Genomic DNA, 25,548 nt, shown 5'->3' on the forward strand with positions numbered 1-25,548 from the left:
ATTTAAACTGAAAAATGCTTAAATGCTGGGTTATAGGATGCCAGATATGTTCTTATTCAAAACAGTATCATAACACCATATAGAGAAACCTGGGGACATGATGCCATAGAAGACGCGAGGAGGAACCCTACTCCGGAGTAGCGACTACTGCCTGCTTAGCAACCTGCCCTGTTTGTGCAACAACGTGCAAAATCCACACAAACCTTAGCTTAGCACACTGGTGGGGTTTTTTGTTTTTTTTTTTCTGTAGGATATCATCACTTACCACTGTAATAAAGAATCCAAATATCAGTTGGTCAAAGATGCTCACATTTTTTAAATCCAAAGTGGATTACAGCRTCCTGTAGTTGACTAGATTTTATCAGCCAGTTTTGACAAATAAACAGCAGAGCTGAAGCACAGGGCAGAATCCTCCACATAACCAAATGCACAATTTCAGCAGGCAAAGACTGCATTAGCACATCCTTTCTTTGGTCAAACACTGGTAACTTTTATTCTTTTTTCCCGTTACCCGCTCAGCCTCATCACATCCCAGACTTCCCCCCTTCCCTGTGCTGCCGCTGCCTCGCTGAAGAATAACAAGTGTTTTTACCTCCCTGGGGCTGCCTTTCAACCTTGGCCGTTAACACATCACTGACACGTCTTTGCTGGGGAGCTGGTCCACTCGCAGCCTTCTGCAGGCACAGCAGCAGGCGCAGCTCCACAGCCGTTCCCGGTGCAGGGCAGGGAACAGCAAACATGACTCCATGTGCATTATTAACAGCTCTATTAGCGGAGAAGAGTGAATCCAAAGCTGAGATTACGATGCCACTTCAGGACTCCCTAAATACATGTTTTTTTTAATGAATGTTGATTGTAAATATACCTGCAAAAGTTTATATTTATAAAATATGTCAAAATCCAAATGAGATTACATAGGATTGAAAAAGAAAAATGTTTTTCTCATTTGTATTTGTTCATGTTCCTTACGATGCACATAGTACCTAATTTTTTTTTTTTTTTTTAGATCTCCCTTAAAGTACAGGACATGCTGGTCTCAGTACAGGAAAAGCCAGCGCCTTGAGATTAGTCTTTGTGACAGCAGCATTCTTCCTCTGTTGCAGAAAAAGAGGAAAGACTCCTGCTCATGAACTGTTGTCACAAGAGGCCAAGGATATCTGTGGTGTTTAGGCAAGGAGCGTTTACTGTAGGATGTTGAGACCAGCATTTGAGCTGAGAGCACAGGGACATTTACAGAGGTGGCAGAGAAAGAACATTCCCAGACCAAGATCCAGCAACAGGCTGCATGTCTCCGAGCACTCTGCTTTGATCAGATCCGGAGCTTCTGACTGCACAAGCCCAAAACCTTTGAACTGTGCTTTGCTGGCACAGGCAGCAACGTCTGCACCAGTCGTTCAGATGCCAGCAACATCCAGAAAGGATCAGGTCCTCAGCCAATAATTAACTGAGGATGTCTGTATGCCACAAGCCTCTAAAGAATACCAAATTAGGTTTCTTTACTGGTAAACCAGTGAATTAGTTTTAATGTACTTGCTGGGGATAAATAAAGGAATCAACGCAAAATAAATCCCACAGTGATTATCAGGATTTGTTGGCCCCAGAGGAAAACTCAGGTAAATGAGGTGAGCAGGACCTGATCCTGATTTTGTGAAGTAACACTGACCCTCACTGTCCACATAACAGCTAACTCAACAGCATTGTGCAGGAGCTCATGTTGTCTTGCCCTATTGATAAGAGCAGAGAACATGATGCATTCAAACCCAGGAATGAAAAGGAAGAGGGTAAGAGCTTGCAGTACGGCTTGCATTGGCAGAAGTTGTTTCAAAGGCAATTTGGAGGGAAAAATTCAGTGCAATTTTTTTTCCAGTCATTTCTGTCTTGACAAAGCTTTTCTGATGGAACCCTTCACATTTAAAAATGAAAGTTGCTCTGTTCCACCTGGTAAGAATCATATACTTAAACATGAGAACCTCCGCCTGATGCTTGTCCAAAACAGTAACATTCTCTCAGCAGATCTGTTTTACCAGCCTTCCCCAGTATTTCACTGCCTCATTCAAACTAACAATGCCACAGCACCTGCTTTATGCAATACACTCTCATTCCTGAGGGGTATTGTTAGCAGAGACTGATGGGACTCAGCAGGTTAAAATTAGTCAGATAAAGCAAGATGGTGTCATCACTTCATTGCAGCCTTGCATTTGCCAAGTTTCAGATAAATCATTGTCAGTTATGAAGTACATGTAAATTTTTTTGAAAGCAAGGAATTTTCAAACAAATTGTCTAAATTGCAAAGCTGCCTCTATTAGCAACTACTGCAAGAAAGCTGTAAGTGTTATTCGTAAAAGCAATACCCTTCTCGCAAGAGCCACCTTCCCCACCAAAGGTCTAGCGATGGTCTGGGCGGAGACTTCCTGTCCCAGCCGAAGGAGGCGACAGAACAGAACCTGGGAGAGAAGCTAGTGAAACTATTCAGTTGCAGGATGTGCCACTTGAAAACAGCAACTTTTGCTGGCCAGTGCTGAAGTAGAGATAAAAGCTAAAACATCTTATGTAAGCACAGCATGGTCAGAGAGAAGGCGTGAAACTCAAAGCAATGAACTGACTAAAGACCAAAAGGAGTCTGGAAATGGCTCAACCATCACAGCATCAAACCATCACAGCACAAAAAGCTGTGACTAGAGCAAGGCCTTGCCGTGGCAGCCTCCACTGCCTCCTTTATACAAATCAGTACCRGCTTTAGTTAAGCCCACCTTCATGAAATACCTATTTTTCCCACTGCTTCCTTACTTTGACTCCTCTGATTACATTTATTCTTTTATAGAGCATTCTCCTCCATGCTTGGTTGGTGGGCAGTCCTTTCAGTCTAGGGAGGACAGTTGTCTTCAGAGCAAAACCAGCCCAGCTGCCTGCGAGCGCGGCATGGTTTCTCCGACGCACCCGTTCTCTCCCTGCTCAGGTGGCGGCAGCACATTCTCACACAGAGCAACGCAGAAATGTCATGATGGTTCTAAAAGGCAGTTACTGCAAATATCAAGTTTAAATTTCCAGCACTGGAAACAATTTCTTCCTTTTATCTTGATTATAATATCCTATCCTACCCATTATTCCGTGCATAGCAACAACCCATACTCCGTTTTTCAGAGGAAGATAAAAACAAGAAAAAACCCACAACTATGTATCCCAGCCAACTGTGCAAAATTGCTCACAGCAGAGAAAATTCCTGCAATAATCACTGAATGCCCTGGAAGTTAACATGAGGGTTGATTAATATTATTAACTCAGCTTGTGCACAGGCATTTCCAAAAGCCAGCCACAACATCTGGAAGAGTTGGGTGACTATGGCAAAAAAATACTTGCAAACATTCATTTGAACATTAAAGTGATTTAAGTCTGACCATTTTCACACTGTTTATGTGCTTGTGTTCAGCCAATATTCTAGCAAATTTGTTTATTGCTGTTCAAACTGTATATTTTAGGTAAATATTTCAAAGTATTCTCTGAATAGTTTTGTATCATTCATCAGTAACAATAACACACAAAAGAAAGTATAAGAATTATATCAACCAGTTAGGACAAAAATACCATGCTTCTCTCCTTTACAGAGGAGTATGCGTGCACACACATTTTTACGTTCCCAAAAGACTAAAAAAGTATTTCTTTAGTATTAAAGTTTGCTCTTGGGCGAAAGCTATACATCAAGCTTTTGAACAGACTTACCCACATGAACACATTTCAATCTTTAAGCCCCCCAAAATAAACAAACAAACAAAGAGAAAAACAGAGCACAGTAGAGACTCTCTCACCCAGCCTTTCTCCCATGCCCCTGGATCCTCGTGCTATGACCTTACACATTTAGGAAGCCGCTCTTTCGTTCTGCTCTATTTTGCAAAGGCATGCATGCATTCAGCAAATGAAAGGTTGCTGTTTGTTTGTTTGCACAGTATTAATGAAGGCACGGTAACTAACCCGCGACAGAACCCAAGCAGAGGCAAGGAAACGTGCTGCTTTCACATGCATTAGTAGTCCAAAGGTAAGACACAGGGAGAAGACACAGAATTCTTTTCAGCCAATAAATTCAATACCAACACTTCAGACTGATTTTTCACATCAGCCAAGAAAAAAACATTTCTTTTTAGTGAGATTAGATCCTGACACTCTCCTTATTCCTGAAGACACCAAGTACGCATACTTTCATTCAAGCTTTCTTCTCACTATCTTTTTACTTAGCCCACAGTAAGCTGCTCTAAAAAGCCTTTTTCCTCATGTAACATCTTCATATGTACTTTTAAAAGAGAAACATGTTCTCTTAATTGCGATGACCACAACAAACATTACACAAACCAAGATGTGTCCTGATTTTAAGGTAAACTAATCCCACTAAAATCAAGTTCACCTGCTATGCTATAATGTATTACATGCATCATCTCACAAGAGATGAGATTAATTGGGGAAGGTACAGTGTGTAGCCAAGGCAACAGGAGATGCTACRCAGAGGCAACAGGAGTTTACACTACTCTTCAGGTGCTGCTCCTGTCATTTCTCTAATTTTTGCCAAAAACAGCAACAACAAAAGAAACAAGAGACACTGACAGGCAGGAGCGAGAGTGCGCAGTTACAGTCTGGTGAAGGTCTGGTTTGGAATGGGTTCCACCCTACGTTTCAGCGTTCCTGTAAGACTGAAGTGACAAACAGGAGGTGAAGATCCCTGGAATGGCTAGTTGCCGTAGGGCTTGTCCCTTACACTTCTTCACAGGCTCTGACAAAGCCTCGGCTGCGGCTCCGAGCTGCCCCAGAGCCCCATCCGCCCCGCACAGCATGGGCCCCRCGCGCCGCAGCCCGCCCTCAATGACCAGTCGAGCGTAAAGCTCCTGGATTGCGACTGATCTTGTTAAAACTAAATCAGATGATTTGGCCAAAAACACTATATTCCCTGATCAGAGATCAGTTTCCCCTCTACCATCTGATAACCACTCTTAAAGGATGCATTAATAGGCTTCTGCTCACTCTGAGCCCGTTAAGTAGAGGCCAAGCTACCATAAGAGGGAATAGATTTGAGTAATGATCTCTTATGAGGCAGGAAACCTACATATAGTGTTTAAAATTATTCCCTTAGGACAAGATGTTTTTCACCAAATCTCCCACATGACAGTTTGACATATTGGTTCAGGCACATAGCTCTGCATTTGTACATGCTACAGAATCATCTTTTTCAGTTTTCAAGAAAAATAAGGTCTGAAAACATTTCATGTTTGTCTGCACACTGGACCTAGTCGCCACAGATTAATTTACTCCTAAAATGCTATTTTTTAAACACAACTAGTGCATTTGTGTTTATAAACAAATGAACCATCTCCTCCCTCACCACTGTAGCACTGATAAAATCTTGGATAAAAGTATTTTCTTGAGCTTGGAGTGTAAGTAAGGGCACAYTGCATTCATTTGTAAATACAAAGAAATGTCACCTGCCACTTATTTACTCTATAAAACTTGCACCACTTTCAGTTTTCTTCCCCTCTGGCATCCTGTACCCCTGCTTTGGACTGGATCATCTGTCTCTTCTGATGACTGTCTTTGGCTCTGGATCCTGTACAGTACCAAGCACTCTGCTGGCGCCTAATGAAAAGCTTCATCTGCTCCGTTACTGAAATCTTCTTCTTGCCCTGATTTTATTCCTTCATTTATTTTGTGTAACTTGTGTGATTTTTAAAGCCCATAAAATGTGTAAAGATGTTACCCTCCTCAATATGAAGAAAACTAAACAAAAAGACAAAATTTTATGCAGTTATTAAGATGAACGGATAAAGTCTATGACTCATAATGATGAGCACAATTTAAATGGGGAATAGGAGAGTCCCCTCTCTGCTGACCAGGAATGGTATGCATAGATGTCTCAACTCCAGAGTATTGGTCACATCTCATTCATTAACATTTCAAGAAGTCATTTGGTTTGGTCAGCCCATAGATTTATTGCAGAGATCTAGCCTCAGAATTTTTATAACCAGCTGAGCTACACTATAAAAGCCTTTTCTCACAAAGGACGGAAGGCTCTTTAGTGAAAAAACGCGTGCACAACACTGAGCGCTGTCCCACACCACCAATATATCCTGCAAGCCAGAACCAAGAGCTTTGCTCATTAAAGCATTTGACTTTGCTACATATAGACAAGACATCACGGAAAGGAAAGGAAAGGAAAGGAAAGGAAAGGAAAGGAAAGGAAAGGAAAGGAAAGGAAAGGAAAGGAAAGGAAAGGAAAGGAAAGGAAAGGAAAGGAAAGGAAAGGAAAGGAAAGGAAAGGAAAGGAAAGGAAAGGAAAGGAAAGGAAAGGAAAGGAAAGGAAAGGAAGGGAAAGTTTGCCACTGCTCACTCGGGCTGGGAACACAGCCCATTTAGCCTTAATGTTGAGTCAGTGCCCACCCCTCCATCAGCCCATCAGGTCTGGCAATGTCCTCTGATCCTCAAAGCCTCTTCCTCCACAGAAAGGATGATTAATTGGAGGTGCCTGCGACTCTGAAGGGAGCATGTATCAGACCATGTTGCAAAGATGTTTATTTTGCTTTAAGTGGTCTCAGAGCTGGCATGGGGCTCTATCAGCACTCACTGCTCGCACAGAATTTAGATAACAGGAGCCACAGAACGCTTGCTGTGAATATATTTTTTTCTTTTTTCCTCCCTTGACCTCCTTTCATGCTCATATTTTCACCAGGAGCAATGGAAGGACGAGTGCAGCACAACAGGGCGGCACCCCAAGTCAACGGCAGCATTAAGGGGACGTTGCTGATCCTCTCACTGAGGGCTGGGGGGTTGCGGTCAGAACGCAGTTTCCTACTCCAAGGCTCCAGTGCAGACCTGGGGTGGATACTGCTTGAACACAAACTCAGACTGCTAACCACATGGCAGTGTCTGAAGTAACTGGTGAAAATACCATTAAGCAGGAAAATTACTAATCCAAACAGTGGAAAAGGCAGCAATAAGCTTACACATAGCATGACCTTGAAGATGCAGAATGAAGGATGTATGGATGAGGAAAAAGACATTGCAATTTTAAAAAATGTATTCTTTCCATCAAGGTGGGAGAAGGGTAAGAGAAAGGGGGGAAACACAGAATTCCCCATTTTGCTTCCCACTTGCCAGTAGAAGAGGAACATGGTTTCACAGGAAAGCATGAAACTGTCTACACCTATTTATTTCTCTGGAAGCTATTATTAAATTACTTCTTTCCAACTATACAACTGAGAGGAAGCATAAGCCCTGTGTCAGACTGGAGAAACCTGAAGTTCTGTAGAAAAATCACTATGTACCTTGGGGTAAGACCAGCTTCTTTTCCCTGTTAGATGGATATGGGAGGGAGTAAGGGAAAAGGAGGCAATGAACTGTTTTTAACTGATATCCTTCCCTCTTTTGGCTACTTCCAGTTCCTCTTTTCAATTTAACACATTAACTGGTTTACTGCAAAATATGCAAACCACACAGTGAAGTTCTGTCTGCCCCCTTTTAAAGAGGTTGATTTAGGGGATTTTAGTTCTCACATAATAAAAGACCTCTTGCAAACCAGATCCCATCACAAACTACAGTGCTGGGTACTGCTTTCTGCTGGCCTAGTGCTGCCTTCCCCTGAGCAGGCAAATCATGGCTAATGCGCAACAGTCAGTGAAAGCTGAACTCCTGACAGCCAGGCTTTCACCTGTGATCTGAACTACTCCAACCACACGGCTTCCGAACACGCGGTCTGCGCTCCCAGCACCGCCACCAGCACCGTCCCCACGCAAGTCCTGTGCACAGTTAGAATCGGCTTCCGCACCCACGTGAGGAAAACTTGCTTAAAACAACAAACCAAACCAACTGCCATCAACATTCAAATCATTTTTGGACAGTTCCAAAAGAAAACAAAAGGCAGTCTAGGAATTACAACATGACCCATTACAGCGGATTCAACTCTCCTGACACTTATATGATACCAGTCGGAAGCCAGTAAAATCCACTGGGAGCTCTGAATTATTTTCCAGGGCCTCAATTCATGACAAAACTGAAAGTCATCCTGTTGTTCTCCCTTCCCCACCAATTCACCAGGCCATCAGAGACTTTCTCCACGACTAGATTTGAGGAAGTATGCATAAAACACTTCACAAACACCGTACTTGTAAGAAAACAGATTCTGTTCTCTAAACCAATAAAATACTTGCCAATCAAGAAAGACTGCTATTCAAAAGAGACAGACACTGATGAGCTGTACAGCTCATCCAGGTAAATACCCAATAGGTGCTGGTGCATTCTCAACCAGTTTTGGCAAGCAGTCTTTCACATAAAGTTCTGGCTTCCTCGTTGTCCAGTGACTCTCCAGGACACTGCTCCACACGGGTGCAAAGAGTGCACAGGATCAGCAACAAAACAGAAACCCGTACGTGTGTCTCGGTGGCAGGTCTCAGAGAAGGCAATCAAGCCTAGCACTTTTGCTCGTCTTGGAAAGGAGTTCATTGCTTAACCCCCTCCCTCATCCTCAGCTCTATCGAATTTGCATTCTGACCTAGCATTAGGAAAAAAGGTTACAAACAGCTTCTCCTAATCTTCTTTCCAAAGGACTGCAGTTTTTTCAGCCATCTCTCTGTCTCTGCATTCAGCACATAACATGAAAAGGAGAACTCCACAGTAGGAGTGAATATTGGCTGACTGATCTCATGTTTTCTCTACTGTTGGCGTACTTCACTCACTTGCACTAACGAAATGCTTTGAGCCTATCTTCACCAACGATAGCAACCCACGCATCCATGATGAGTAAGGAAATGTTGATTTTTTTGTACCCAATAGTTTCAAACTTGTTTCATACGCATGCAAATTATCACATGGCAGCTTTATGAACAACTCTAGACCATGTGAAATCCAACTCTTGACATCCAGAATGCATGAGCAAATCAAAGGTTTTTCATAAAATTCAAAGTGGAATTTTTTGACTCCACAGAAGTCACATGGAATTGTTAAATGTGAGTTCATTTAACGAAAACCAATTCCTGGGCATTGTTTAGTATTACTTTAGGACAGGCCAAAACTGAAAGAAACTCTGCTTAAACATTCTGCATTAAATTGCCACCTTGACATTTAACAATGAACTAAGTCAATTAATGGTGACTAATGCCTGCAATTTCTGTGCACTGGATTACCTCACAGACCTGCCCTCTCCGGGAGGCACCTACCAACTGGCCACCGCTAGCCAGTGCTCCTGAGAGCTCACTGTCAGTCACAGAAGAGCTTTAAACCGTCTTAAGGTGGTGTCCTGGGCTATGGCCTGAAATCAGTTTTAATCGATGCACGAGCTGTTTTTGCCATTATGAAGTCACTTTTTAATGCACGTTAAATAATGAAAAATGGCTCTGAGGTTGGCCCGAGCTTTGCTCTGCCGGCTACACCATCACCGCTAACCTGAATCTTAGCCAGAGGATGGTAACTGAAAGAGCAATATTTACTTTAAYGGTCAAATTCATTCTATAACCAGTTGTATCATTTTAGTAAGCCTTGCTGCAGCTCATTTCTTTTTGAGGACACACAGGTCAAAAGTACTAATATTACCTTCAGCCTAATGTGGGTTTCAATACACAGAATAAGCCTCCAAAAATAGCATTAAAATGCCCACTCACACTGGCAAGAAAAGTGGGTGTATTAATGGAGTTTGTAAAGGCAATGAATAGACAGTGATTATGCACAGAGCGAAACAGAGGAAGAAACATGTAAATTCCAGCTTTCTCTCATCAGATTTGTGCAACAGCTTCTACATAATTGCTGGGGAAAAAATAGAAATGACAACACTAAGCAGGATATTTAAGCCCTGTATATTATACATGGAAATCTCTATTTTCCTTAAATGAAGTGAAAACAGAATGAAAGGAAAAGATTCCCTTCAAAGAACTTTGTTTGTAGTAGCTTAGTTTCAGGATGAAAATTAAATGAGCACTTGTTAGCCCAGTGTTAAGAATGAATTTGTCTCTCAAATATTATCAGTCTCTTGCGAGGAGAAGGCTTTGACACAGTTGCCTGAAACCTTTTATGTATTTAGCCACCTCTTTCCCAAAGAATTCAGAGGAGCAGCATCCTCGCATCCCAAAGCCAGATCTACATCCAGCTTGACTACCAGGGCAGGGGGATCTCCAGTCTTCCACCTACTAAAAGAAGTTCATCTTTCAGTCCTTCCCATCTTCTCCCCAATTCTGCCTGCAGCTCCTGTAGGTGCCTCTGCCATATCTATAATTCACAATTACGAGAGACCATAATACAAAACTGCCACAGGCAAAGTCAATCACTCCCAGGGGCCTCACACATCTGAGGCTCTTGCACACCAAGAAATGGTGATAATGTACATTAATGCTCTGGGGTAAACCACGCAAGTTCAAGGATATTTGTGAAAATACAACTTTAGTTCACAAAAGGCTTACAGTAAGCTGGACGAAACAGCATCCAGGTTCTTTAGCATTAGCTATATCTCATCTGTTTATAGCATTATATTGAAATACATCCCATTTCTCTTTAGTATACCTCCAACTGTAATTTGTTTTCTCAGAAGGATTGGCTTATATGTGATGACCTTAGCAAACAGTCTCCCTAAAATCAAAAGGAGTTCAATCCATTTCACTATTCAATAGAGGAAGGAAAAAACTAGACCAGAGACCTAAGAAAAAAGCCCGAGTGTCTCCCAAAGAATCTGCAGAGATGCGTTTTAGCATCAGACGCTCCTCAGTCCATTCTGTGCCGATGAACACAAAATGCATGGACGTGACTGTCCAAAACTAATGGTTTTCAGAACATGATTTCCAAATTCCTGGTAGCTCATGGACAATCTCTAAAGAGTCTAAGAAAAATAACTTTTTTAAAAAAAGCAGACTTGTCAAGAAGCTGAAGTTTGCTAAAGAAGGGTCAAAATCTGTGCTGGAAAACATTTATGTGTTTGCAAATCAAATTGAGATCTGATGCTGTAGACCCAAAAGGCATTTTCTGGGTCAGTTTTTGCCAGGCCTTTTCTGCTACAGAAAAATCCCAAATTTTACTATACCCTGTATTTGATTTTGGCGGCAAAGAGAGATGGAAACATTGTTACCAAATAATGGATCAGCCCATTCAGAAACATCCCATAAAGCAGTAGAAGAAAGGTTTGATGAGTCAGCTGGAGGTCATAAATCTGATGGAGGACTAGGGTTTTTGTTTGCACAGAATGTTTTTAAATTAAATCTATTTGAAGGAAAACCAAAAAATCCTCCAAAGGAAATATACAACCATGTGAAGGAGGAATAGCAGTTAGGGAAATTCACCTTAAAAAAAAAAAACACCTGGCTTTGTTAGGTAAGCCTGTAAGTGTCATTGTTAGGATAAGAAAAATATAAGCTCATCTTTTTCTTCCAATTGTCATATCACTGTGGAGAATCTTCATGAAATTCTCAGAATAGCAACGAATCAGGAGCAAACAGCTGTTCAAGCAAGAAAGTCATGGATAGACAAACTTTCACTGCTTCAACTAAAAATTAACTCTGAATTTCAAAGGCCAGTAAATCAGCAAAATGGGCCAGTAAAATGCAGTCTGGACAGTCTCATTTTCAAACCTAAAGCTAAAATATGGGCCCATATTCACTTTCTAGCCATATACTCTTATGATTTATGACCCACAACAATTTCAGTATCACTGGAAAATGAAGTAATGACAGACAATTAACTTGCCACTTCATGCTAGCAGTTGTGTAGGCTCTACTTTATAGTAATCAGGGATGAGAATCCCAGAAGTATCAAGGAGCACCTGGGAGAAGATACAGGACTAAGCAGCACTGAAACACAGTAGTGCTGATACATCGAACCACGATGTGTTTCTAGAAATCTCACTGTGAGGAGGAGTAGTAGGTGAGAAATTATAGTTCATTTCTCTCCCATATGCAACTGCAGCTCTCTAATTAAGACTGCTATTAATCTGATCTCAGATTTGGATTGATTTTGGTCTTACCTTAGCAGTGCTTACAAACATTCAGCACAAAGATGAAAACAGGAGCTAGTTTCTAGATGACACACATTTATTTACACACAACCTACCAAGTAAGGCACTAAGATGCAGAATTGTCCAGTTTATGTGCAGATTTGTATACATGAACCCTGAAATTCACTTTAACATCTCTCACAAAGGCTGAGTTGGGATCTAATGTCCCACTATTTTTCATTAACTAAGCTAACAGGGGAGTGGTGGAGGAAGACAATTTTAAAGCAAATACTGCATGTAAACAGCATTAAGTGACAGGAGCACAAAATGCTCCTCTGTGAGTATGCATAGAGAGAGCAGAGATTACTTCACCATTCCTCACTGAGCTGAGGCCTTGCAGAGCTACAACGCAAGCGGTGATGGAGACAACATATACATCTCTGCAGTCCTGACATGCTCTAGACGTGGCAGGGAGCCATTCAGAGATGAATGTTAGCACAAATGGCCTCATTCTTTTGGACACGAATGATACCATTAATTAACTTGCAGAAGTTAAAACAGAGAACATTGCTTTGGCATATTCATCACCACTATAAAAAGTAGTTATGTAGCATAGAAGAATTTTGTGGGTGTGGCCTAATTAGACAACAGCTAAATAAACTTCCCATACTTGCACTCAGGCCATATGTGCAAGAAGTTAAAGGCTTAGGGACGTCTTCATAAAATCAGTAACAAATCAGCTAGGCCAAGAGCCCCATCCACGCGCTTTGTGAAAGGACTCTGTTCCCAAATGTAACTCTGACCCTCACCAGTCAGAACACCCTGCATTTGAGTCACTTCACACCCTCCCACACGGTGCCTCGTAGAAGGGTCTATTAGTTCAATATATGCAAGTTCCAAATAAATACATCCCTACATAAACAAAGGCAAATATGAAGAAGCTACCAAGTAACAGCATAAGCACTACCTTGCACTCATCACCCTTGTGTCTCAAGTAGGGCACTGTTTGCACTTACGTTGCTCTAGCAAACTAGGCACAACTCAGATCTTAAGCAGCCCAGTTCCTTCCAGTGATACAACTGCAGAGAAGCCACCAGGCAAACAAACCAACCTCCACACCAGAGCTGACTCATACATCTCATTCTCACACATGGGATGAGATGTGGGTAGTACAGCATGACCCATACAACCAAAACTCTCACAGAACTCCAACAGGCCACGCCTTGGCCATCAGCTAGGGCTTTTGCACATTTAAACCATTGCACTACATGCATCTTGCATGTTTATCAGCAAGATACTAACTGAACAGGCCCAACATCAAAACCACTTATTCTTAAGTCAAGAGCTTCAAGAACAGTTTAGACTGCTCTTTAGACATCTTTTAAGTGGTAAACTCCAAGTCATGCCTCTACTTAAAAGTGTCTTCAAACAGTATCATTATGCCCTTCATGGATGAATGCTTTGTTTATCAGAAAATGAGCAGAGAAATACAGGCATCCATAATAGCATCACAACAAATTATTCTATATTCTTTCCCTCTCAGAGGTTTAGATTCATGCAGCCTCATCTTCCAGATGCACAGCTGCCAAGACAGATAAAATTTTAGGCCCTCTGGTCTTAAGTACGAGGGTAAATGAAAGCAAAAGCACCCAGCACCAGGGAGGCTACGAGGATATATGCATGGCACAGACCAAACCCAAGTCCTGAACATAGCCATCAAGACTCGGGAGATGGCTACAACTCAGATTCTTCAGGTCTTCTTCAGTAGAAAGGCAGCTATGCTGGAAAGAGTTAATCTTTCCTGGAACGCATCTCAGATTTCTCAGAAAGTCAAAGACTGCAGCTGAAGCTGGGCTGACTGCTCCCCTGCCTGCCTGCAGTCTGACCCCTGACATTTCCACTCTGCTTCTCACTGGCATAGAAAACTTAACCATACACAAACAAACAGGTTGGGAGGACAGATAAATGGAAGACAGGAGGAGGAGAAAGGAAAGATTTCTCAGATTTCTTTTAATAGCCATGATTAAATAATAACAGCCACCACCAGACATGGGTGAGGGGCTGGCGTTTATCAGTAAAGCCCTGAAGTCTACAACAAGACATCGCTGTTTAATTAACCCTGAAAGGGTCCCTTCCCCCTTCTCCTTCCTAGGAAGGTTTTGAGGATCCACAAGTTTAAAGATACAGTGGGTCCTTTTTAGCTTTTTTCTTACAAAACACAAGGGAACAAAGTGCCTGTTCAAAAACGTTACTAGGATTTACAAACTCTATGGCAAAGAATTTAATCAAATGAAATCAAACAGGCAAACCTTAATTTAGAGGTTATCTTTTGATTTATTTGTATTCAGCCCGCTGAAGGAACCTATACATTAAGCAATGTATTTTTATAGTGACCTACTGTAAGTGTGCACAGACATAATCATTAGCAGATATGGGCCTGCAGGTATCACCTGGGGTTTGGATCTCTTGAGTTTTTATAGACTATCCATTTCCCAAGGGATAAATCTGTTCAGTGCCTGATGCAGCTCTACTACCCCCATTTTCTTCCAGTTTTCTCTGCTACTTCCCACTACCCTGGTGGCACCAGAATCACTCAGGGATGAAAGAGATGGCGCACACACATGGACCTCGACAACAGCATCTGCACAAGGCTGACAGGCCAAACCCCAGCTCTTGCCTGACAGCTCTCATTTTGTGCCGGGAAGCTTGGGAGCACCCTTCAAGGAACTCTCTGGCGGTTTCCGAGGGCCCCCTCCCCTTTGATTTCAATAAGAATATCACACCAGGGCAGAACACTGCCTTTCAAGCCTTCGACCGTGAACAGCCACAAAGCTGGCACGTTTCCGCACCCCAGTCCCGTGCTCAGGGCCGCGTCTCAGCCCGGCACGAGGAAGGGCCGGCGGCCGCGCAGGAGGAGCTCCGGCTCTGGGCCCATGCAGTCCGCGGCCGCCCGACCGGGACTGCCAGCGACGGCGCTGCTCAGCACCGGCCGCAGCAGCAGCGCCGCGAGGTGACCCCGTCCACCGGGAGCTGGGCAGGCCACTGGCACGTTTCATGTAAACCCAGAACGGGTTGCRACGGGAGCAATGCGGGTGACCGCTGGCCACGGCGGGGTGCGACCCTGCCCTCCTCGCGAGCGGGGCCAGGAGGCCGAGCAGCGCGGTGCTCCGTCCCCGAGGTCAGACAGCCGCCTCCAAAACCAACCAGCCAGCCCCAAACTCGCTGGAGCTCGCAGCAGCTGGAGCCGTGCCTCCATCGCCCCCCAAGAGCGGCTCCCGACCCAGCAGATGGCAAAGACCATTGATGCTAAACAGCAGAGCCAGCTGAGAGAACAGCGTTATTAAAATAGTATCGACCTACTGTTTTTTTCAAACAAATTTGATTTTTCACAGTTTTTTTTAAAGCTGGCCATGAGAGTTCACTCTTCCCTCTTTTCCTTTCTCTCAGTGAGCATAAAAATGATTATTAATGGATTTTTAATCTTTTTTCTTTCTCTTCCCACATTTTTTCCCCACATTGCTTTCTAAAGCTTTCCCAACTTTAGAGACTAATAGTATGCAAAATGGAAAAATTTAGTTTTCCTCTCTGTAACAGAATTCTACTCCTGCTTTTTCCTTTTCTTATCTTCCAAAACTTCTCAACGCTGAATAAAGTGGTGGCAGAATTGCAGAGATTTACTCTTTTTGTGAGGGGTAGGTTGCCAAAACAGCAAATGAAAAGGTGGAAGGAAATCTTTGACATAATTATTTCTACACAATCAAAAGCAAAAAGAAGAGGGGGGGGAAAAGAAAAAAAGTTTGAAATTTTAAAAGTATAAGTTCAAATTGTAAAAGGAAACTATTTCACATTGATTTAAAAAATTTTCAGAAATTTTTTAAATTGAAACCAGTTATTTTCTTGCATATTTATATTCTTAAATACCTATTTTCAACATAGTCTCATTTTTAAGAATTCCTGGGCTGGAGGAGGAAATGTGACGAACTGAAAAATGTATCTGTCTACCCCAAAAAATCATTATGCTTTAAGGACAAGAGACAATCCAGTGTATAATCAAAGACAGAATCCTGACATGTTCAAAGAGAAAATTATCGTAACAGCAGTGGCTTTGAAGATGAGAAGTTTTGTTTTGTTTTGTTTTTAATAGAAACAATGGCCATCAAGATTTTTACTGTAACAACCTATGCTTAAATGCACAACTTAGTATGCAACACGCCTGCCAGGTACAATTAACACCAACAGGAAAAAAAAAAGTGATGCATGAGAAATTCATACCTACATTGGAACCGAGCAGCATTCTTTGCACAGTTAACCATTCACACAAGGGTAACAACCGCTTCCAATTACAGGCACTTTTGTCCTGGGACCCAAAACTGGCCAATGTAGAAGTCTGACAGCAGCCCACAGTTTGACTAGTTACATTCTATTTTGTTTCCCTTGTAAGACACTAAGTTCTAAATTTCCTAATAAAATGGCTCCACAAGACCTAGAGACTCTGGCATAGTAGTAATTTTTTTTCACCTGAAGAGCAGGGGGAGAGTTAGTGCTGCACACGGATGTTTACCAAATGTCAGATAGCCAAGATCTCGGTATTTGCACGTGGTTTTGCCCTGTAGGAAATTAGGGCTCCAAAGCCATCAGGATTCCAGAGCACTTCTGGGTAATAAAAAATAATACTTGGTGTAACACTGTACACTATACCAACATTTTCAAGTACGAGAAATGAGAAAGCAGACTATAACTATTCAGAAATATTTGCTTTCGAGAATTACTTTGAGCAATAATTTTTGTGAGCTTTTTAAATTTTATTCTATACAAAACCTCAAGAAACAATATTCTATTAATATAAAACTTGCAAGTTGCAAATAACTACACTGAAATATTTAAATTCTCAACATTTGCATCCAGGAAATTGCATATTTGGCTGTAAAACTCATGATTTGCAGTCTGCACTGAACTACTTCTGTGATTCACAAAAAAGTGAATCACAAAAGGGTTTTTTTTTGACTGAATATATAGCAATTATGTAACCCATATAATAAGGACTATAGCATTTTTCTGTTTTTTGATTGGAAGACTATTGGAAGACTGCTGTAAGTAGTCACAGAAGCCTCACTGACTATAAATACCCCTTTCAAAAATAGAGTTTGCAACCAGCACAGTTTTAGGAGTCAGAAAGGAAGCAAAACAATTCGAAGTGACTTAAGTAACGTATCAGCATAAACTGAAAGTCACAAATGCTTCCGATTCAGAGTAAACGAAGTGATAACTATTTGCTGAAGAAGCTTGAGAATATATTTTGAATAATGAATTCAAGAATTCTGTGATCCAGTTCTCAGTAATTTGCAAATCAGTGGGGGGAAAAGATATTGACACAGTTTATTTCTTTGCAAATAATATGCACGAAACAGTCAGAAAGGCAAACCCACAGTGTTACAAACTTCTTCAGGTGGCAAAAAGCAAGTTGCAATGACAAGACTGTTAGGAAATGGAGTGAGGACTTTTTTCGCCCTGTAGCATAAACAAATTTGCTTCCTAGAGGGTTTGAAAAAGACATAGTTTTGAATAAAGCTCTGCTGTCCTTCCAAAAAGAAAAAATAGAAAAGTTTGTCAAAATATTAGCTGCCTCTGCACCAAAAGTGAGTATTTCTATTCTTTTGTCTGTGAAATGCACATAGCTGGTGATCAGGCATATTTTGACTATTTGGACTCTAAACTTAACCAGGTGACAAATGCTTAAGATTATTTTCAAGATTGTTTACTTTGCAGTTCCTCCCCAATTTTCTAAACAAACTAACAAATGTGGACTAACAAAAACACTGTTTCATCCTTTATTTGACTGCGTTCACATAACATTTAAAGTCAAGAGCTATATTTTCACTGACTGCAGTTAAGTATGAGCAGAGCTTTTGAACACAAGCCGGGAAGCAAAGTTGGGCAAAGAAGTCATTAAAACCCCAATGACAGGGTGCCTGCAATATGCCGACTAGAATTTGGGTTTAACTAAGATGTCCAAAATATACATTTTCAAACAGTATTACGGACACAAGTTCCATAGTGGTTTTGTAAGCATCAGAACTGCTTTGATAACATAAGGCCTTGTGTTTTTCCTGTATTTCATGTTTTGGAGGATATCCCAAGCAAAGAAGAGAGTCTCTCGAAGACAAGTTTCTCACAGAAGCTATGCAAGAGGCTGCTCAGTGATACTGCCAAAGTGGGTTTTTATTTTGAGAGAAAGTGGAGGCTTGGAGGTCCCTCAGCTCCTGTTCATTTCTTAATCATTAAGAGTACAGTTTATACATGGGTACTATTTTACCAATACTGAGAAGACACCAAACAATTTATTTAATAAAAGCATTTTCCCACTGCAACTCAGCAGTGAACAGCTGCTTAAAGCAGGAGTCTTTCCACTAGTCCTATTCCAACAGTATAGTTTTGTTCTCACTGTTACATTAAAACCTTTTTATTAAAAAGGAAACTGTTAAAAAGCATGAATATATGCTTTGATTTTCTGTTGCCTTAGACTGGTTGTTTATGCCATTGCACGCTTGCTGGAAATACTATTATACCCAAAATGTGCTTGCTTGTCTTATGAATACCGGTATCAATGGAAGAATCACCATTACTCACTCATATCAGAGAGCTGTTCCTTCTAATCCAAGGAAAAACTGTCAGAAGGAAGAAAAAAATACCTTGGCTTTCACATGTACAAGCTAATGACCCATGACTGCATGAAGCCAGAGTCAATGACAGCAGCACATTGGGGCCTGTTTGTGATATAATTGCTCTAAAAAGAAAACAGCAAGAAAATACTAACACTGCAGAGGGAAAGAAATTACTGTCACCCAAAATTAGCTACGAGTGTATACCTTCGGACTGTGTAAAATTCCTAAGTACTGTGTCCCACTGAGACTAATTCCTACTCAAATTTACAGCTCTCATCCATGCCTCACAAGGCAGCATGGGGCGTGCTGCTCTGGCTGACTCGGCCCAAGGGCCGCGGCAATGTCCTTCGCGGGCAACGCTGGCCTGGGCCGCAGCAACAGCAACCAAGAGCGGCAACCGAGCAGCCCAGCAGTGCCACAGCAGCTCCTCAGAAGCATCCTCTGGCAGATCGAGCCTTTCAAGGACCATTTCCTCCTCAGTTTCACTACTATCATACAGTATTCCTTCCTTCTTTTTTTAAATAGGCATTTATTTACTTTCTAGAGAAAAGGTGTTTATTCAAAATAATCTGAAAGATACTTCAGATAAACTGTTGTGTTTTTGCAAAATGTTAAGTTGTGCTATCGGATAACAATGCATTCAAGCGCACCATCTCTGCTTTAGGTTTATTCAATGACAGATTATTTCCCAGAACTCTCATCGGGGGTGAAAAAGGTAGAGGCCACGAAGAAGCCATCTAACCTTTGGTTTTGGCAGTTCTCTCTTTTGTAGTATTTCTTGCAAAAATGACTTGGTAAGTGACATATTAATGTCTTCATTGCTTTGTGGCCACAGGCTGAGCACTCTAACAGAGCCAGTACGAGCACAATTGACATATGGATCATTCAGTCAAAAAGCACAAATCAGATGTGAAATCGTATGGATAAGAAATGCCCAATAACTTACACCCCGTGGAAGGAAAGGAGAGTCAAATGGTGATATTGTTTGAAACACACACCTTTGAACCTCACATATATTTTCCAGAAAGTACCAAGACAGTCTACAATAGTCTTTTCAGCAAGATTTAACTAAGGGTGGGGGTGGGGAGGATCACTGAGTATAAAGACAGATCAATTTTCCTCTAAAATTTTAAATGAAACACTCCTGTTTTGGAAAGAATTTCATTAGGGTGAAAATATAACATAGAAGTACCCATTTAGAAAGAATGTGCTATTAATTCTTAGCAGTGTATGTAGAAGGGAAAATTGCATTTTTATCTAAATGGCTTTTTCTGCATAACCCATTTACAGTATTCTTTTACAGCTCAGTAATGGGAACTTCTCACATTACTATTTGGGCCAGACCACTGCGGAAAGCAGGAGCAGTCTTCAAAAACATTTAAAATATAACTCCTTAAAACAGATTCCAAGAGAAGCTCCACAGAATGGAGGAAATAGCCAAGTACAATACATCTTAAAAGATGGTAGGAAAAGGAAAGGAAAAAATATACCTCTATCTTAAAGATGTTCAGCCAAATTTTTGAGGGAGAGAGGAAAAAAGAATGTGTTTTGGGTTTTTTTTTTTTCCTGAGGGAAGAGAAAAGGTTGGGCCTTTTTTCCCTTCTTCCTCCTCCAGACGGAGTCACAGACATATACAAATAGTATATGGTAATGGTGCGGCATTACCACTTTGAAAAATTGCACAGGAATATTCTGAGCTATAATAGTTACTATCACATACAATGAGAAAAACAAAATTTAGGATATGAAAAACTATTTTTATCATTATAAACAAACGCTCATTTCTCATTACAGTTTCCTACAATTTGAAACTGAATATAATCTAAACAATAATTTTAAACAGTTGACACCATGATCAAGGCTGCCTTATATATTTACATAAGGCAATAAGAATAAACTCCAAGGAAAAGCAAAAGCAGATTCAGAATTCGTTGCACCATGTTTTACTAGGTTTGCCCAATCCAATAGAATTAGAGGCCAACATGAAATTCAAAATTTTTAAAATTCTAAGTTTTATCATTAAGTATCCCAAACTCTAGCAAAAACAAAAACAAAACAGTATACTGGTGTTGTATTTATCAAAAAAAAAAATAGATCCTCAAAATAATGTATTAGGACTCACAAAATAAGTTAAAGCTGCATATTTTCTACGTCTTGTTCATTTGACATTCTTCATCTCTTCGCTTTTTTTTCTATGTTGGCTTTTTAAAACTTTTTTCTGACAATTAGTGTAACATAATTAATCTCTGAAAACAGAAGTACAAAGTGCAGCAGTTATGGTGATACAACTGGACAGTGTATAGTTTTTATTCCCTTTACCTAGCTGTACTCCTCACTGCAAAGCAGTAATTACAGGAAACTACTTCTGTTTTAAGCTTTACATTAAGCTCTTTCCAAATTTAAGGCAAGCAACCAACCCTTCATTATGCTTAATAGGTAGACATAAAAACATAATTGTACCACAATCTCTCCAACTGTATGATTTTCCAGCTCCTGGAGTTCATACCTGTCTGATTCAAGGAAAAGATTTTAAATCTATTCTTTTCTGTGACTGAACTATTTCAGAATCATTTGTATAAATTGGTTTAAGAAATAACTCAAAATACAAGTGGCTTTGGATAATTATTTGGACTAAAACTTAATTGCTTTCTCTCAAAAAACACATTTTTAAAGCAATGTTTGTCAGCCCATAAAAACAATATTCATAGCAGTATACCAGCAGCAAGAAAATTCAAGCTATACTTTCACGAGCCCTTATAAAAAAATTTTGAGCCCAGACTACAACAAACCTTCTTCCCTACAATCCAGAGTATTGAGAAGCAGTGTATCTCCAAGCAGCAAATTATTTTCTTMATTTCTCGTAAGTAGCTCAGCTAAAAAAGTAAAATCACGAATGAATCAGGAATGAATCAATTAACGTGATTCATCTACAGGACATACCTCTTTATCATACAATATGTAGCACTATTTTGCATGCACAGAATTTAAAACTGAAGATAAAGCGAAGAACTGAGGCTTACTGCAGAGATCACTGTAGTTTTTCATGTGACCATTGCCTCAGCTTCCCAGCACAGTCTTAGAGCCATCTAAATTTACACCCATTTTGTAGACAGCTACAATGAATTAAAAATTTATAGAATGAAGCTTCCTACGGACTGAAAATAATGATTAGGAAAAAAAAAAGATCCAGAATGAAGAAGGGTTTTGCTGTTCTCTCTTCCTCTATTTTTGGTAGTTTTCCCATCTCAAAATAGCTAGCATGAGCCTTTAATTGTATTTGGAACAGTCTTATTTTTTTCCTCGGCCTCTAAAACTAAGGAGTTGTATGGAGAGCACAAGGAGTTGGGATGCTGGCAGTTTCTCTCATCATGAAAAGAACAGCATGTGCCTATATTTAGAGGTAGAGAAAGGGATTACAGCATCAAAAAAAAAACAAAACTGATTTTATCTTCAAAAAAGTACTTGTGTTTTTGTTGCTTTTTTTTAATCAAGTATGTGTTGCAAATGTTTGACCCTATATCCAGCAACAATAAAATCTGTTCTGTCTTAAAATACCAGCTGCACTTCAAATGATATTACTATTTTTAAAGTATTTTAGAATCATTGTCTCATAGATCATTGTAATTTTTATTATGATTACTGTGGAATTCTTTTTTGTAGAATACAAACAATAGGCACATTTCTATTATTATCTTGCTTTCAAAATCATATTTGATTTGAAATTTGGGTTACTCTTCAGATTGGGGGAAAAAAAGGTATACAGTGTAACATTTTGGAATTAACAAAAGCTAACAAAACAAACCAGATGAAAAATACCTATAACATTTAATGTAAAAAGTTATACAGCTGCCTTACATGTCTAAGATACATACTATTTCTAACATCATCAGTACAACTATAGGTTTTAGTCATAAGAAATGAGATACCTTACTACTGTTTTACATGATATTTCAAATGATAGAAGTGCATGTATGGGGAGGGGGCGGGGGGAATATTCCTCTTCCCTTTCCCTGGAAGAGAGAGAGGAAAAAAACACCCGCAATTCTTCTATTCTTAGGTTTCTAGAGGAGGCGAAAACCCACCTTGCATCAAACTATTCTCACAGCATTTCATTTTTCTGTTGCTCAGATTTGAGAAATTAACGTAGGTTATTACATCCATACACTGTATCAGAACTACCACAATTGTTTTCTTTCTTTTTTTTGGTCGAGGGAAAGTACTCCGCTGAGGAGGACAGTATGACTCTACAGTTCTCCCCACCAAACGCAACAGAAGAAAATGTAATTGAAACAGAAATTAGATTACCAAGTGAGACAAGATACTCTCAGCTCTTCCTTCCCCCTTATTGTGAGCTGTTTTCATGTGGATTTGATGATTACAGCAGACGGAGACTCCCGGTAAGAGGTTCCACCCCGGCACAGCGCGATGCTGAGCGTGCGAGCCTACCAGGCGCAGGGCTGCCCAAGCGCCTTGATTCGGCTCCGGAGCCTCCGCGCCCCGCCAGCGCGGGAGCCCCGCGTGCCAGCCAAGCCGGAGGCCCTCACCAAGCCCTGCTCCAGCCTCGGCACTGCCGGGCAGCAGCAGCGCTGCGACCCCTGCGCACAGCCACGGCTGTGTCGCCACGCGGCTGCGTGCGGGTGCACCGGGGACCGCCGAACACCTTCCGTGAGGCATGTCTATTTTATCTCATTCGCACTGTAAATCTTTAGCAGTGGGAATGTCTCCTAGGTTTCTAAAGTACAGCATAAAGCACCGCATCAATTTATGGTGCAATAAATATGATCTTAAATAATAAAAATAATAATAGAGTGGGAGCTTAATATAGACTCCACTGTGATTTAAATCAAACATAAACCCAAGTATCCATAAGTGCAATGGTAATGACTTGACCAACTGTGCCATCTAGCCAAGAGACAGGAATACTCACATAGACTCTTTCACTCCGCCTATTTTAACCTTACAGACAATCAAAAGCTTCACCTCTAACAGTGAATAGGAGAGAATATATGGCATAGGATCCCCAGGGACATGCCAGTTGTTAGAACACATTTTTATTTTTATTTTTAGGTATCTTTCAACTACTGTCGTTCCATACTTTTTATGACTTCTCATACTCAAGCCCAAAAGGCCTTAAAATGTCATTATCCAGGAAGATTATGCAAAAAAAAAAAAAATCAGTAAAAGATTTTCTTAGGAAAGAGACCCTAGAATTCTAACCTGATAATAACCGCAGTTGAACTTTCATCTGCCTGTGTTAATAGATTAATTTTGCATTTTGCTAGCAAACTGGTTTCAAGGTACCTTTTTCAAAATGAGTTGTTCTCTTCTTTTTAAACTGCATTTTGGGAGAGAATGAAGAAGAGGAAGGAAGGATATGACTGTTTCCAGGGGGTTTTAGTGTATTTGCTTCACACAGCAAATTAAAATTCTCAATTTAAATCAAGAATATACTCTTAATTAGGGTACAAAATACCTAAAAATTTTCCTTACTTTACAAATGGCTGCTTTTTCAGTTACCTATCCTTCCTCAGCCTCAGGATGATCATTCTATTAGCAATACAAATTCTTTATTATATTTTGTGAATATTAATTCACAAAATTAATTAAATGCAGACTTAACTCTGAAAATATGTATTTTACCACATAAAAACACTGGCTCATAACTACTGACTGATTAAACGCTTTCCTGTGATCATAGCTATCAAGTCCTAAAGGCCTAGCAGTCAGAATCCAAGCTAAGAAGTTAAAAAAAAAAAAAAAAAAAAAAAGATAGCAACTCTGTTTCCTCATCTAGCTTTTTAGAGACTCCAAACAGAAAAAAAGATAGATACTCAAAAGTTTAAGTAAACTAGTCATTAGAGAAAGGCTGTAGTGCAATCTCTAACACAACATTCTGCATTAAAGAACCCAGCATAGCTCTTCAGAGCTCATGCATATGTTATTGTGTTTAATCTCAAATAAACTGTATTTATTTTAATGCAAAAATCAATCCATATAGCACTTAAATGTAACCAGATTTCTGCTAACCAAACCAAAAAGGCTTCTTTAGATAAATCTCAAAATCTACTAAAAATGTAGACAGTGCAATATCACGCACTACATTTTTATGTTAAAATACTAGACAGACAGATTTGCTAAAATTAAAACCAAAACCTTAAAAATTACACAGCTAAGGATTCAGCAAAAGTGAAGCATGCAGACAAGAAATGGTTCATTTTCAGGAGCTACTAATGACTGATACGTATGTGCATCTTGGAGAGTGAAACCATTAAGATATGCTTATAATAAAACAGTTACTGTCTAACAGATGCAAAACAAAACTTTGAAAAACTTTACTTAAAAATGGCAGGCACTGGATTAGACCTGCTTTTTCCAAAAGGAATGCATTCTAGATTTAAATGAGCTTTCCTGAAAAGGCACAAGACCAATACCCAAGGCTGCGGGAAACAAATACTCTTAAGATAACCCCTGTACCGTTACAGAACAATTATTCAAATGAGGGGGAGAAAACTACTAGAAAAACAGTAACTACAATATTTTTTGCATCAATATATAGACAAGAAGTACAACACCTAAGGAGTAAATTTCTGGATCATCAAGACTTACAACTGATTACACCAACTAAAGAAAATGCATTCGCCTCATACGTATGCTTTTGTCATTTGCAAGATGAGCGGAACATAAATACTAGAAGAGAAGTATTGAAGGGAAGAGGCAAAGCAATATCATCTGAGATGCTCTCTTTGAAGTATTAAGAAAGTCAGCTTGTTAAAATTAATGGATTAGACCTCCAGCTGTTAAATTCTCTGCTTTAAATTTAAAAGTATTCAACTTTGGAACACTGGCACATAATCCTTAAAAATATATTTAAATTTGCAAAAAAAAAAAAAATCTTTGCATTATAAAACGTCACTCATAATTAGCAATGTTCTAACTGCACCAGTAAAA

General features: G+C 40.2%; 1 protein-coding gene across 1 annotated transcript in view; it reads right to left on the reverse strand.

The window, feature by feature from the left end:
• The window catches only part of MN1 (MN1 proto-oncogene, transcriptional regulator), a 42,273-nt gene that overhangs the window by 6,664 nt on the left and 10,061 nt on the right, over window positions 1-25,548 (reverse strand). Inside the window, exons 3-4 of the mRNA XM_026071547.1 lie at window positions 14,389-14,408; window positions 3,318-3,336 (exon numbers count right to left, since the gene is read on the reverse strand). Coding sequence (XP_025927332.1) covers window positions 3,318-3,336; window positions 14,389-14,408 — 39 coding nt within the window. The remainder of the gene's footprint in view (window positions 1-3,317; window positions 3,337-14,388; window positions 14,409-25,548) is intronic.

Source organism: Apteryx rowi, unplaced genomic scaffold (assembly GCF_003343035.1).
Source record: "Apteryx rowi isolate R43461 unplaced genomic scaffold, aptRow1 scaffold_328, whole genome shotgun sequence".
Taxonomy (NCBI): Eukaryota; Metazoa; Chordata; class Aves; order Apterygiformes; family Apterygidae; genus Apteryx; species Apteryx rowi.